The sequence below is a fragment of the Microtus oregoni genome, unplaced genomic scaffold (genome assembly GCF_018167655.1).
Source record: "Microtus oregoni isolate MIOR12 unplaced genomic scaffold, Mior012 000019F_ref0000042, whole genome shotgun sequence".
Classification (NCBI taxonomy): domain Eukaryota; kingdom Metazoa; phylum Chordata; class Mammalia; order Rodentia; family Cricetidae; genus Microtus; species Microtus oregoni.
The window spans coordinates 10,331,844-10,347,120 of NW_024543078.1; the positions used below are offsets into that span (position 1 = coordinate 10,331,844).

Consider the following 15,277-nt stretch of genomic DNA (forward strand, 5'->3'; position numbering starts at 1 on the left):
CTGGTGCTTCAGGCCCTGGGGAACTAACTAGACGGTGACAGAAGTGACTCCTGCAAGTTCTCCTGACTGCATGTGAGCTGGGCAAGCAGCCGTGCGCAACAGTGCACAACAGGAAATAAATGCGTAGCATACAAAACTAGCCTCCAGGGCTGGAGAGATGGCTCAGTGGTTAAGAGCACTGTCTGCTCTTCCAGAGGTCCTGAGTTCAATTCCCAGCAACCACATGGTGGCTCACAACCATCTGTAATGAGATCTGGCATCCTCCTCTGGCGTGTGGGTATACATGGAGGCAGAAAGTTGTATACATAATAAATAAATAAATTAAAAAAAAAAAAAAACTAGCCTCCAGTACTTCTGAGGATGCTGCCTGCTCCCGCCCCACGCTCACTCCCCATTCCTTCCTTCTCTCACTACTGGCTTTCCTTTTACATTTATGGATTCAATGTCTGAAGGCAGAGGGCAGCTCCCAGGTCGGTTCTCTCTCCCACACGGGTGGCGGGACTTAGCAGCAACTGCCTTAATCTGCTGAGCCGTCTCGTGAACCCCTTTGTTCCCCACACTCCTTTCAAATGAAAGGGAAGGGAGGGGGCTGTTTCACTGGGTACACAGTCCACACTTCCAGGGTGGGGCCAGAACCTGGCAGAAGCCACTAGCTGACTAAGAACTCAGAGATCCGCCTGCCTGTGCCTTTGAGCCCTAGGATAGCCACCATGACCAGCCTTTAGATAATTTCATTGCTGTGGAGGCTGGAGATGGCTCAGCAGTTAGGAGCAGGCACTGCTCTTCCCGAGGACTCGGATTTAATTCCACACACCCTCGTCATGGGCTCACACCCAACTCCTCTGGCTTCTGGAGATGTCCATTCATGTGCATATACCCACTGACACAAACACATGCATACCCATGCACATACTCACATAATTAAAAATAATACATCTTTAAGGAATAATTTCAATAATTAAAAAATGTTTTTGAGACAGGGTCTCAAGTATCCAAGGATGCCCTTGAACTAACTCCTAATCCTATGGCCTCCACCTCCCGAGGGCTGGGATGGAGTGTCCTATGCACCCCAGCGACCCCGTACCCGCCTCCCAGTTCAGCACCCACACCACACAGAGCCCCCTGCAATCCTTCAGTCCCTGAAGCCAGCACAGCTGGAGAAGGAGCCACACACGGCACAATTTCCATCTGGAATCGTTTAATGAGTCTACATACCACATAATTATAAAAGAATAAGAATTGACAAAAATATTTTCTTTCCATAATATGTAGAGGTGGTTTCTGGTTTGTTTTTGTTTTTTTTTTTTTGTTTTTTTTTTAACTTTTTACTTTATGCCCGAACTCTGGTGGGAGGGGGCTGGGAAGGGCTACACCCCTGAGGTCAGGATGGGTCCTATTCCCGACCCTGGCACCCCTGGGTGGTGCTGGAGAAGTCGGGCAGAGACGACAGGCAGGGCAAAAGGGGCCCCGACAAGGGCTTGGCAGCTCCACAAAGCCTGGGAATTGGGAGGGCGTGTTGGGTCCCAGCGGCCCAGTGCCGTACCTCCAATTTTATATTTCGGTACCGCTTGCTTCCTGTCTTTTAAATAATTATTTAAAATGCTCCCCAAACACACACGACTCTGCGGCGGGGGGGGGGGGTGAGGGGGCAGCACATGCTCTGCGCTGGGGTGGTGCTGCAGGTTTGGGACCCTGACAGCGCCTGTGGCTGTGGGCCCGGTGATGGTCTCTTCCTAACCAGCCCAAGGAGGGCCGCATGGGGGCCACCACCTCTGTCCTGGCCCCCAAGCAGCAGCAAGCAAACAAATCGAAAGCTTCAAAAACTAAAAGATTAAAAAAAATGCAAGAAAAGCAGCGACGGCATCAGGGCAGAGGTCGGAGGTCAGAGGTGCTCCTGCAGGAAGTGCAGCAATGTCACCTCATAGTGCTCCCCAGACTCGGGGCAGCGGATGCTGTGTCTCTCGTTGGGGTAGATCTGTGGAAGAGAAAGAGGAAGAGGCAGGGCTGCAGCCAGGCTCACCTGGGGCCCCTGCTCTGCACCACACAAGGCAGAGTCTCCTTATCCAGGCTCTGGGGGTCCCTTCCCCAGACCCACAGCTGCCTCCTCTCCTTTCCTGTGCCTTCTATAACCCATGTCCCACAGTCTGACGGGATATCCTCCAGGCAGGGCCCCCACTGAGGTCCACTGTCCCCTCACTGCTGAAGCCCCGCCTCTGCCCTACCCCTCAAGCCAAGGCTCTGCCCACCCTCACTTCCAAGGCTGAGTGACCCAGGGTCTCAGGCTCCCTGGGCCTCAGTCCTCACCAACTCCTGCACCTTTAAATGTCCCCTCCCTCAGGGAAGTCCTCTGGGGTTTCTAATCATTGTGGGGGCACCCCCAAGCCTGTAGATAGACTCATCAAAGCAGGACCTGGGATGTGGAGGATGAAGCCTGGGCCGCTCACCTGGAGCTGGTACGGCTTCCCTGCCCGGATCAGCTGGGACACGAGGAAGTTTGTGTGGAAAAAGTGGACATTTTCATCCAGGAAGCCATGTAGGATGAGCAGGCGGTTAGGCCTGGAGGAGAGGGGAGGAAGTGAGGCCTCTGGGGGACAGAGAGCGGTACCCCTGGGCTCACAGTCTCTTCCCGGCCCCATGCCCAGGCATTCTGCGGTGGTAGGACGTTCTGGAAGCACATTACCACTACGCCCCACCTGCACTGACCATTGCATTATGCCCTGGCCAGCAGCCACCTGTGCCTCCTCAGAATATCAAAAGTGGTGGGTGTGACCAAGAAGGTGAATTTTCTCTTTTATATCAGATTTATTTATTTTAGGCATAGGGTCTTATGTAGCCCAGGCTGGCCCTGAACTGTCCATGTAGCTAAGGATGACACTGAACTTCTGATTCTCCGCCTCTACTTCCTGCGTGCTGGGATGACAGGCATGAGCTGCCATGTCTGGGATCTGTGGTGTTGGGCTGGGCCCAGGGCCTCCTGCATGCTGGCCACAGGCTCTACCACAGGGCTCTGGGCCTCCTGCATGCTGGCCACAGGCTCTACCACAGGGCTCAGGGCCTCCTGCATGCTGGCCACAGGCTCTACCACAGGGCCCAGGCTCAGCTATTTTCTTTTTTTTTTTTAAATTATAGATGGTTGTGAGCCACCATGTGGTTGCTGGGAATTGAACCCAGGACCTCTGGAAGAGCAGTCAGCGCTCTTAACCCCTGAGCCAACTCTCCAGCCCCTATACACTAACTTTTTGCAGCACTAATGGTTCCTATGAATGACAGAGCAATGTCTGGAGTCATTGTGGCTTTGTAAGTTGTACGCTCATCGGACCACTAGCTCTAGAACATTCCGTCCTGCCATCCCAGCAGCAGTGAGGTCTCGGCCTCCACAGAGCAGTGAGCGGGACTGACTGCAGGAGCCCTGCAGTGGTGCAGACAATGGTGGGCATTCCCGAGGCAGAGATGCCCAAGCCACACTGCACTGTGACCAGCGGCTGCCCCTCTGCTGTGACCACTGTCACCTATGAAGTGAGTGTGTGTGGACAGTGCCCATGCCCATGCAGCCTGAGGAGCTCAGGTCCAGATGGGCTGTACAAGGCTGGACGTGAGCTCACAGGGCTACTGGAACTGTGTAGGCAAGTGCTTCAGGAAAGCAGGGTACCACGGCCTGTGTGGCCCTCGTCCCCACCATCCCGCACCTCCAGGCCAGCTGGCAGGAGGTACCAGGAGACACAGGCAGAGAGGATGAGAGCCCGGAAGCTGCAGGGAAGAGCACTGGGGAGCGCATGGTAAGCGCGTGGGTGGCTTACTCATTGGGCAGCTTCTCCACATGCAGGGCCACCGACCCTGCCTCATAGCCTTGCTGGTTGTTCTCGGGGACATCCATGTACCGTTCCGTGTACCCTGTGTCATAGGCCATCCACACAGTGACGGGAGCACCCGCAATGGCTACCTGGAAGACACAAGGGATGGATCAGGCAGGGAGAGAGAAGGAGAAAGGTGTCGGATCTGGGGCCTAGCCTTGGCTGGAACTGCAGGCCTCAGCAGAGGGTTAGGCAGCTCATGCATGAGGGTGGTGGCTTGCAGGGGGCCCTCAGATGTGTTCCCATGGGCCTTGAGCTGCACTCCACGCAGGGTGTGGAGGGAGGGCCCGTCCCACCTTCCTGCCTCCTCCGCCTCCTCATGGCCGCCGCCCCGCAGTGCCCTGCCAGTCCCGGGGCCTGCGCCCCCCTGCTGCTCCTCACAGCATGCCCCACCTCTGCCCCTCCGAGGCGGGGTCCCGGGCTTGGCCTCCCACATAGAGCTGCTGGCGGATGCCATCCTGGGGTCGGTGGTGGCAGGCAATGAGGAGGGGGACTCGGCCTCGTGGGGTGGCTGCGGGGAGAGATAGCCAGGTGGCAAGGCCCCTGCCAAAGTGCTTGCTCCAGGCTGGGGCTCCTGGTGGGGATATGGGATCAAGGGCAGATGGGCTTCGGGCCGCAGGGGGCTAGACAGGAGTGAGACCCACCTTGAATACGTGTGGTTTGTGGATGAGCCCCATGAGTGAGAGGAAGCCACCGTAGGACCAGCCGTGGATGGCGACACGACTGAGGTCGATGAAGCCATACTTCTCGGCCACGTACTGCAAGCCTTCCACCTGGTCCTCAATCTCCACCTGGCCCTGTGGAAACCCAGCACTCTGTGACTTCCCCCAGATAGTGACCAGGATCCCACACCCCGTCACCTTGTTGCTAGCAAGAAGCCTCTCTTCTTAGACTCAAAGTAATACTCGAAGTACTACGGCCCAGGAAGGCCCTGATGAAGCTGCTCTCTTGTTTGCAGGGACAATACCATCAGCAGCAGCACCACCCCCATCACCCCCACCATCATCATGACCACCATCAGTACCAACCCCACCACTGCCAACGTCACCGGCACCACCCCCGCCACTGCACTCGACACCAGTGTCCTCACCACCCTTTAAGCTCCCTTCTGCCACGCCCATCAGACCCACCCAAGAAGCTCCACAGCATCCAGCTGTGTCTGGGCCACTATCCTCCCCCAGCCGCATGCTCGGGCCTGAGAGGAGTGGAGAGTACGCATGTTTCTGGGACCCAGTTGCTCCCAAGGGCCCACACTGCAGGAGCAGGACTCACCATCTGGTTTTTCAGGGCCCCCTCAAATCTCAGGCCCCGTTGACAGGAACCCCGGCCATCGATCACCACCACAGCGTAGCCCAGGGACGCCAGCGTGTTCAGCCGCAGGTACTTGATGCCCTTGAAGGAGTTGTTCACCAGCTGCACCTGCAGGGAAGCTGGGTGGTGAGAGCTGCAGGGGCGGCAGGGGGCGGGGCCTGGGCCAGGGTGCACTCACCTGTGGGCCCCCATAGACGAAGAGCACAGTGGGGTGCTTCCTTCCCGGCTGCAGGGTATGTGGCTTGTAGATCATGCCATAGAGCTGCACATCGGCACGGGTGTGGAAGTGGAAGATCTCAGGGGGCACGTAGTCCGGGGGGCAGTCTGCGGTGACAAAGGTACTGAGAGTGGCCAGCAGGGCCATGCCCACCCATGCCCAGGCCTGTGGACCTCATCTGCCCCCACTGCTTCTGCCTGGAAGATGATCTTGGGGGAGCTGTGGAGGAACTCCACGGGGGATATGCAATCCCCTTGGCATGGCCACCCCGCCGGGTTCCTCCACCAGCCTAGCCACTGTGGGAAGAGCGACTAAGCTGGTCTCAGAGTGGCACAGTCATCCCGACCGTGGCTACGTTTGGGTTCCCCGAGGACTGGCATACAGCCACATGGGTCAGCTGCTATGGTGGGCTAAGGCCTTGCTTTCCTGGGGCACCATTTCTATGTGCCCCAGGCTGGCCTAGACCAGATACAGTGATCTTGCTTCTGCCTCCTGAGGGGGGGCATGACAGTGTGCACTACCACACTTGGGTTCTGGAGATGGAACCAGGGTTCCAGGGATGCTGGCAGCCTGCTATCGAGCCCTGGCCACTACTGGAGGTCTCTGCAAGGCACATCTTGGGACAGTGGCCTGGCAAGCACTCCAAATCTCGTGTGGGTAGAGTCATGGTGGACCTCAGCCTCTAAGGCGGTCTCTCAGAACTATCTTTTTCTGAGGCCCCTCTGCTGGCTGACCTTGAGCTCCCTGCCACAGCGGTTGCCCCAGGGTGTCAGGGTGGCTGCCAGGGACTGCTGGGAGAGTGAACGATCTCCACCTCTGTGCCCGTCACCGGGAGCCCTGGCTGGTGGGGCTTCCTGAGGCCGCACTACTCACTGGCTGACTCCATCATGCTGGCCCAGAAGCGTGGCTGCTTGTGCAGCGGGTCGTCGTCAGGGCCACTCAGCTTGTACACGTGCACACAGGGCGGCGTGCTCACGCTGCTGTAGTGACTCACAAACATGTCGAAGTTCTGCTGGAGGCAGGGTGGCGCTCAGTGCACAGGAGCAGCCTCTGCCTTTCCCCAGGAACCCTGTACAACCCACCCACCCGCAGGTCACCGCCACCACCCTTTGCAGATGAGAAAACAGCCGGTCAGGGACTGTCCCAGTTCATGGACTCAAGCCTCATCCTTGATGGTTTCTAGAATGTTCTGAGAGGCTAAGGGCTGTGGACTGGATTAGAGGGAGGCCAGGGTGGGCAGGGGTGTGGCATGCCTACCTGACTCATGGAACAGCTGTGGGAGAAGCCAGGCGTGGTGAGCCGCACGATCTCGCCAGCGGACTCGTAGCTGACCACGTAGAGGTGGTGCTCCAGGGGAGTGTCCTTGGTGCCTTGGAAGTACACCAGCTTCGTCTGTTCATTGACCCAGATCTGCAGGCAATGGGGGCTTCTGTGAACAGCCGTGTCTGGCTACACTTCCTGCCCTAGACTCAGCCCCAGGGACCACAGTCAGGGACCCCCTGGTGCCCCAGCCGGCAGCAGCCAGACACGACTGAGGGCAGTGTGAGGGACAGACAGGCTGCTGTGGGGCCGACAGCTCCCCCAGCACACACAGGTCCCGACTCCACGTGCTGCACGACATAAGCTGGCCTTGATGGAACAGGCGCCACCCAATACTTGGGCTTAGTCAGTTAATGGCCACCTGGGCTACGAGAGACCTTTTCTCAAAAAATAAAAAGATGTCTGTCTGTTTGATTTTGAGGCCGAGGCGTGCTGTATAGCCCTCCTTGGACCCTGAGTGTCAGGATGACAGGCCCACAGATAACACTCTCCTCGGACTCTGAAAATGTTTTGCCCTCGTGTTTTCCTTAATTCCAGAGTCCTAAGTTCAAAGCCACATGGAGAAGTCCTGTCTGTGGCAACACAGGTGGGGACGTGCTCACACCAGGATGGGCACTCAGGGCATTTCCAGGTGTACGTGGCTGAGCAGAGCTCAGTGGAAACTTGCCTAACTCATGAGGACCCTGGTGCTATGCACAGCACCGCCAAACTAAAGAATGAATACAAATCAGAAATACATGAAGCAAATTTAAAAATCTTAAATCTGGTTCTGTGCTTGGGGGACCCTGAGTAGCTTGTCTGGACATGTGCAGCCACCATAACTAGGGAGCTCCCCGTAAGGAGTGGGAGGAGGCTGGCTGGCCCTTAGCACCCAATCCAGAACTGCTGTCCTGGGCAGCCCTGGGATAGGCCAGGTTTCCCTACACGGAACTTCCACTGAGAATATTGGTGTCCTGGGGCCTCTGGTGGGGGCGGGGGAGGGGCAGAGCCAGCCTCAGGAGGGCCCGGAGAAAGGTACCTTGGAGCCATGTCTTGACAAAACCTCCCACTCGCCACTGGTCAGCGCGACCTCCTCCTTGACGGGGCACTTGAACTCATCTGTGGGAAGGGGAGCAGAGAGGTGAGGGGACGAGGGACGTGGATGGGACCCGGCAGCTCTGCAAGGGAAGGACAGTCTCAGCCAGTGCCCAGCATGGCATAAGGGGCCCGTGCTCCCAGAGGACAGCCAGGAGCCTCCCTAATCTACAGCAGGCGTGGCATATGATCAGTGGCCATGACCTCCTAGATGATGCTGGGCCACCAGAACCAGAACCAGAACCAGACCCAAAACCATGCTTCCGTCAGGCAACCAAGCATGGCGGCACACACCTTTAATCCCAGCGCTCCAGAGGCAGACATGGTCTGGGACAGCTGTAGGGGGATAGCTGGCTTCCTGTTCTATCTTCCTAGTCGAAGGCCTCCAGGAGAGCTACCATTGCCCAGGCTAGCCCTCACATGCCCCCGCCCATACACAGAGCCACCACCCCTGCTGGCGCCTTGGATTTGAGGCTGTGCATCTACATCTCGACACCAGAGGGTTCATCGGTCACGTCACCTAGACATCCCCCCACTCCTGGGGTGTCCTCCAAAGCCACCCTCTTCCCCATGCCAGCCTCCTCATCTTCCACAGCCCTTCTTCATGTTTGAATTTTGCTCCAGGTGTGCAGGTCTACTCCTGTGCACCGCGTGTGTGCACAGTGTCCGCCCATGAAGGCCAGTAGAAGGCACAGGACCCGGGGAACTGAAGAGGCAGTTCTGAGCTGTGTGGGCGCTAGGAACCGAACCCAGGTCCTATGCAAGGGCAGCACCCCCATTTTAGACAGGGCCTCACATAGCCCAGGCTGGCTTCAAGCTCACTAGGTAGCCAAGGATGACCCTGAAGTCCAGATCCTTCTGCCTCCACCTGACATTCCACCACACACGGTTTCTGTGGTGCTGGGGATGGAACCCATGGCTTCCTGTGTGTCAGGTGGACACTGTATCAACACTGTACCAGGCTAGCCCTTCTGGATCTCTCGCCTGCTCAGACACTCAGCAGCCACCACATGATGCCAAGAAGTACACACTGGGGCCCGGCACTCTGCACTCGGTCTCGGGCTGGGCAACCATGAAACTGAAGGGAAGTTTCTAGGCAAAGCCCCAAGTGCAGTGGTGGTGTCCCAGCAGGGGCAGATAAGTTGACGACATTCCTGTGACAGAGGTCACTGCCAGGAGGGACACAGACAGCAGCTGGACATGACGCCTGGGCTCCCTGTGGCTCCTGGCCCTCAGAGACACCAGCTCATTCGTACTCTGTCCCTTGAGGCCATGGCTGCCACAGCCTGCTGCGGGCGCTACCTCTGAACTGTGGCACTCCCTGAAGATGACCTGTCTTCAGGGAGATTTGAGCGACGTCTGAGGACATATGTAGCTGTCACAGCTGGGGGAGCTGCTGGCATGGAGTAGGTAAAAATGGGGATACTGCTCCCTGAATGTCGTCAGCGGAAGCTGGGCCTGTACCCTGAGCTGAGGCCATGGCCTGTGCAAAGGCCCTGAGGTAGAAGACACAGCTCACTGCACAGACTGTGACCTGTCCTGATGGCCCAAGGCACCCTCTCAAGAACGGCCCGGAAGGGCCCCCAACCCCTGGGGTTCACCGGCCATAGCCCCAGGAGCCATGAGTTTCTTTTAGAAGCATAGTCTATTCAGACTTAGTGCCTCAAGTCACTGCCTCCAAAACACACCGTGAGCTCCTCTCTCTTAATGGGTCCTGGAGTCTCTCTGGCCCTGACTGGACCCCACGTCATGCTGGGCACCGTGGGCCCATCCCATAGGGAGAGCATCACCAAGGACCACATCTCCGTCAGGAATATGACTTTTTCCGATTTGCTCTTCTCACCCCTGGCCCTGAGCCCCACAGAAACCCAGTCACAACAATGTTAGAAAAAGCCGCTTCCTGCTTTCTTCAGGGTCACAGCCCACTGGTGCCCCCACCTTCTCCTCTAGGCGCCTCAACACTGTGGGCTCTGTCCTGCACACAGCCTTTCCCTCCAGCCGTGTCCCCTGCCCCAGGCCTTTGCACAGCTGCATTCTCTGCCTTAAGCCTTCACTGCGAACTCACCACATGCATCCTAGGCCCTGTCAGATCCCTGCAGCAGCATGTCACCCAAGGCACTAGCTCACATTACAACAGTGTCCCTTCTTCTCCTCCTGATGCCGCCAAATTCACCTCCTCTACATCTCCTGAGGCAGAGATGCCATCTCCGATCACTCCAGCATGGCCCTGAGAGTCTTTGGGGAGGACACGCTCAGACAGGCCTTGCCCCTCCAGCCTCAGCCGCGGAGGTCTGAGGTCACTGGTGTGCCCACTACAGTGGCACACTGGGCCCCTGGAGCCACTCTGGTCCAGGCAGAGAATCTGAAGGCTGAGGCTGGGACACAAACAAGAGCAGCAGGCAAACTAGGAACAAGGAGGTGTGACCACCCACAGGAGTGATGAGGAACAAGGAGGAGTGACCACCCGCAGGAATGAGGAGGAACAAGGATGTGTGACCATCCACAGGAGTGACGAGGAACAAGGAGGTGTGACCACCCGCAAGAGAAACAAGGAGTGACCACCCACAGGAGTGAGGAGGAACAAGGAGGTGTGACCACCTGCAGGAGTGAGGAGGAACAAGGAGGAGTGACCACCGCAGGAGTGAGGAGGAACAAGGAGGTGTGACCACCCGCAAGAGTGAGGAGGAACAAGGAGGTGTGTGTGACCACCCGCAGGAGTGACCACCGCAAGAGTGACGAGGAACAAGGAGGTGTGACCACCCGCAAGAGAAACAAGGAGGTGTGACCACCCGCAGGAGTGAGGATGAACAAGGAGGTGTGACCACCTGCAGGAGTGAGGAGGAACAAGGAGGAGTGACCACCGCAGGAGTGAGGAGGAACAAGGAGGTGTGACCACCCGCAAGAGTGAGGAGGAACAAGGAGGTGTGACCACCCGCAGGAGTGACCACCGCAAGAGTGACGAGGAACAAGGAGGTGTGACCACCCACAAGAGAAACAAGGAGGTGTGACCACCCGCAGGAGTGAGGATGAACAAGGAGGTGTGACCACCCCACCCGCAGGAGTGAGGAGGAACAAGGAGGAATGACCACCGCAGGAGTGAGGAGGAACAAGGAGGTGTGACCACCCGCAGGAGTGAGGAGGAACAAGGAGGTGTGACCACCCGCAGGAGTGAGGAGGAACAAGGAGGTGTGACCACCCACAGGAGTGAGGAGGAACAAGGAGGTGTGACCACCCACAGGAGTGACCACCCGCAGGAGTAAGGAGGAACAAGGAGGTGTGACCACCTGCAGGAGTGAGGAGAAGCAAGGAGGTGTGACCACCCGCAGGAGTGAGGAGGAACAAGGAGGTGTGACCACCTGCAGGAGTGAGGAGGAACAAGAAGGTGTGACCACCCGCAGGAGTGAGGAGGAACAAGGAGGTGTGACCACCCACAGGAGTGAGGAGGAACAAGGAGGAATGACCACCGCAGGAGTAAGGAGGAACAAGGAGGTGTGACCACCTGCAGGAGTGAGGAGGAGCAAGGAGGTGTGACCACCCGCAGGAGTGAGGAGGAACAAGGAGGTGTGACCACCTGCAGGAGTGAGGAGGAACAAGAAGGTGTGACCACCCGCAGGAGTGAGGAGGAACAAGGAGGTGTGACCACCCGCAGGAGTGAGGAGGAACAAGAAGGTGTGACCACCTGCAGGAGTGAGGAGGAACAAGAAGGTGTGACCACCCGCAGGAGTGATGCGTTAAACAAATGCAGTCACACAGTGGTGACAGTGATACCAGCCACTCTAATGCCCTGGTGGCATCCAAGGCCCCACTGCACAGGTGCAAGGGAAATCCCACCTGGTCAATCAATAAACACTCTGCTGTCAACTGCAGCAGGGCAGGGTAGGGCGGGGGGCCACTCTTCTCCACACCCCTGCCTCTGCTCACCTTCTGTGGGGCTGAAGGGTTCTGTCCAGTCATAGTCGCCAGTTTTCAGGTCCACAGTGACCTTGTACAGGTGGCAGAAGCCAGTCTTACACTCGTTGGCACGGAGGAAGGCGAAATCCTGCTGGCCCTCGGCCTGCGGGAACGGGTGGAAGATGTCATGGACCTGCAGGGAGAGAAGTGGGGTCAGAGGATTTCGTGACCGGTTAGACCCCGAGTCCAGTCCATGCCCCACTAGAGACCAGGGCGCGGGAACAGTGGGCCCCTCGCTCCTGCTTACATTGATCCAGACGTTGGTGACTTCTTCATAAATGACGAAGGGCTGCACATTTCTGGGGACGGCTCTGGCAGCTGCCTTCCGCTGGGCCTCGGTCTCCGGGGACGGGATGAAGAGGGCTGGCGGTAGGAGGACAAGCTGGAGTCGCTGCTGGGGACGGTCCAGGAACATGGCCCAGGCGCTGGAAGGATGAGAGAGGAGGCAGCAGGAGGGCTCAGTGGCTGGCAGGGGACAGCAGGGAACAGGGTCACGCCGGGCCCTTCCCTGGCTAGCCTGGCATACAATCTCTGGACAGATTAGGTGAGATTCAATGTGACGAAGGCCTAGGGTAACATTCTCAAATCAGACAAGTGGCTTCTTTTTAAGCTAGGGTCTTGCCTGAGGATGACCTTGAACTCTTGCTCCTCCTGCCTCCACTGTCAGAGCTAGAATGGCAGGTGTGTGGCACCATGACCAGCATTAACTAAATGGCCAATATCCTACTCTGGAGATAGGTACAACCTGGGGCCTTGTGCACGTCAGACAACTCTGCAACCCAGGTCTTTGAAATGGTTTTGCTTGGCATGGCCATGCACCTGCCATCCCAGCAGTGAGGAGGTAGAGGCAGAAGGAATAGGAGTTCAGGTTTATCCTGGGCTACACAGTTCTAGGTCAGCCTGGGCTACACAGTAAGAGGAAAGGAAGATGAGGAGGAAGGAAGTGGCAAGCAAGTCTGTACGTCTGCATTCTGCCCCAATCATGGATCTCAGGGCACTCCTGTGTCCTATCTGGTGTTCCCTCTACTCTGGGCCACCTGGGATTGTCCCACCCTTGGGATTTTGGTCAGACTGACCTGATGCCCAAAGTCCCCTGCTAGTTGAGGCTGAGAGAGATCCCAAGGGAAAAGGCATGGGTGCAGGGCACCAAGTCGCCCCCAGGGACCTGCCCATCCCCAGGACACTCACTATCTGCCATCCCGTGTCCAGCCAGCCCGGGCGATGTACTCCACCTTGGGGAAGAGGGAACTGAACGGCTGCACCAGCTCCTTCTCGCAGCTCGACACGATCTGGGGAGACAGGGGCACGTCATGAACAATGCCATAGCCCCCTGACCTCCATGGTCCTCATGGCTTGACAGTCAGCACCCGCATGGTGTCCGACAGGCTAATTCCAGCTTCAGGAGCTCTGGTGCTCTCTCTAGTCTCCATACAGGCAAACACTCACACACTAAAAAATAAAGCCAGGCATGGTGTTTCACGCCTTTAGTCCTAGCACTTAGGAGGCAGAAGCAGGCAGATCTCTGTGAGTTCAAGGCCAGCCTGGTCTACAGAGCTAGTTCCAGGACAGTTAGGAGTTCAAAGAGAGACTTTATCTCAAAAAAATAAAAATAAAAATAAATCTTAAGAAAGGAAAGCAGGCAGGTAGCCAAGCAGGCAGGTGCACAGCCCTCTGAGGTATGTAGGTGAAGAGGAAGTCACACTGGGTGACACTAATCCAGCAAGGGAGAGAGGCGGGGACAGATCCAGTCCAGCCCTCAGAGTTCCCTCTGACCTACTGACGCCCACCCTGGGACCCTCCGCCTATACGGCTGCTGAGAGAGCACCCCAGCCACCAAAGCCACAGACTCAGGTCTCTCTGCAGTGGGATGAGAAGGGGATGACAGGCGACTGACAGGAAGATGGAATGACAACAGCACACTGTGCTCCCTGCCATGTCCAGATGGTTCTGGAACCGCCTACTACCGCCCTGGACTTAGAGGGTCTTGGGCCAGCTGAGCAAGGGGGCAGGGGGACGAGAGGAGAAATGGAGGCAGGTGGCAACCCTGGTGGGGTCAGCAGGACATGCCTGCTCAGCAGCTGCAGGCCTCGCCAGGCTCAGGAGCCTGTTTGTGGCAGAGGCCTGGCTGTGGCCGAGGATGAGGCAGTGGCTGAGCCCTGACTGCACTTGTAGGACTGAGTTCGGTTCCCAGGACCCAAAGGGCAGCTCATATCCACCTATAACTCCAGCTCCAGAGGATCCGATAGCCAATTCTGGCCTATATGGGCACTGCACTGGACGTGTTAGAAAAAGAAAACAAAACTTAAAAAACAAAAACAAAAAACAAAAGGCTGGTGGGTGTGACTGACATCAGGTACTGCTGGTGACACGTTCTGAACAGACTGCACAGGAAGGGACTTGGTGTGAGGGTCTAATGTGCAGAAAGGACGTACAATAGCAAAGACAGCAATCTAGCTTACATTTCCCCTGGATGTTATGAGAGTTTTTGCGAAAGCTTTCTGGGGGCCAGCAGGATAGCTCAGCAAAAGGAGTTGGTCATTTTGTGACCAAGCTGATGACCCGAGGTAAACCGGTGGAAGCCCACGGTGGAGGGAGAGAACTGACCGTCACGCTGTCCTCTCCTGCTCGCGCACACAGCCTCAGGTGCTGCCTGGGGAACTGTCAGTGTCACACACCCTTGGTGACCTGAGGGTCACTTCAGGAGAGCAGCAGCAGCTCTCATTGGATGGAGAAGGCACGGCACAATGACCCAGCCTCTACGCCAGTGACCATGTCACACACTCCGGGTTGCCAGGCCTTACTCAGCACCTCTAAGGGAGCGATGTCAAGGGGGAAGGGACAGAGAAGGACCCAGAACATGGCCATGCTCAGTGTGAGACCTGAGACCGGGCACCCCGCCAATCCACCCCACAGTGTTCTGGGCCGAGGTCACCACAGCATACAGGTGAGGCCATTTGGCTGATCACACATCTCAGAGAACAGGCTGACTGTCCACATGCCCCCAGCACCCCCTGGAACTCCCCAAAACATGCCCAGCCCTTACCTTGCCCTGCTCATCTGTCTGGATCTCAGCCAGCTTCAGGGCAATCTTCGGATTCTTGCTGCCTGGAGGGGGAAGGTCAGCTGTGAGGCTACCAGTGGCCACCCTGGCCAGGGACAGTGTGACCACACCTGTGGGGAGGTGGCACAGCCCCTCCCATGACACAGTCTCCAGGGCAGGGATAACCTGACCCAGGGCCTGGAGCACATTCTAAACAGGGGATGCACAACACATCCCTTTGTCCCCTGGGAGATGGAGTAGGAACACAACTTGGGCTGGTCACCCCACTTCTGAGATGTGGAATGTGGCTGGGACTGTTTTCTTAGGGTGCTGGGGACAGATCTTGGGATTCTTCTGGAAGGGTTCAGGCCCAAGTACAGGGTAACATGAACACTTGACAAACGCCTCCATCTTGCCTGAGACTCAGATGTCCCGTGGGAAGTCTAGGTCCCATCCACACAGCACCCAGGAGGGCTCACTGTGTATCTGCAATGGTAGTCTATTTTATTTATT

General features: G+C 57.1%; 1 protein-coding gene across 1 annotated transcript in view; it reads right to left on the reverse strand.

Moving 5' to 3' along the window:
* Positions 1-1,181: 1,181 nt before the first annotated feature.
* Dpp9 (dipeptidyl peptidase 9) overlaps positions 1,182-15,277 on the reverse strand; it is a 30,914-nt gene continuing 16,818 nt past the window's right edge. Inside the window, exons 9-21 of the mRNA XM_041669132.1 lie at positions 14,768-14,829; positions 12,913-13,013; positions 11,972-12,149; positions 11,695-11,857; positions 7,718-7,797; positions 6,637-6,789; positions 6,253-6,388; positions 5,341-5,486; positions 5,124-5,270; positions 4,496-4,648; positions 3,798-3,940; positions 2,445-2,556; positions 1,182-1,975 (exon numbers count right to left, since the gene is read on the reverse strand). Coding sequence (XP_041525066.1) covers positions 1,883-1,975; positions 2,445-2,556; positions 3,798-3,940; positions 4,496-4,648; positions 5,124-5,270; positions 5,341-5,486; positions 6,253-6,388; positions 6,637-6,789; positions 7,718-7,797; positions 11,695-11,857; positions 11,972-12,149; positions 12,913-13,013; positions 14,768-14,829 — 1,667 coding nt within the window. The 3' untranslated portion in view covers positions 1,182-1,882. The remainder of the gene's footprint in view (positions 1,976-2,444; positions 2,557-3,797; positions 3,941-4,495; positions 4,649-5,123; positions 5,271-5,340; positions 5,487-6,252; positions 6,389-6,636; positions 6,790-7,717; positions 7,798-11,694; positions 11,858-11,971; positions 12,150-12,912; positions 13,014-14,767; positions 14,830-15,277) is intronic.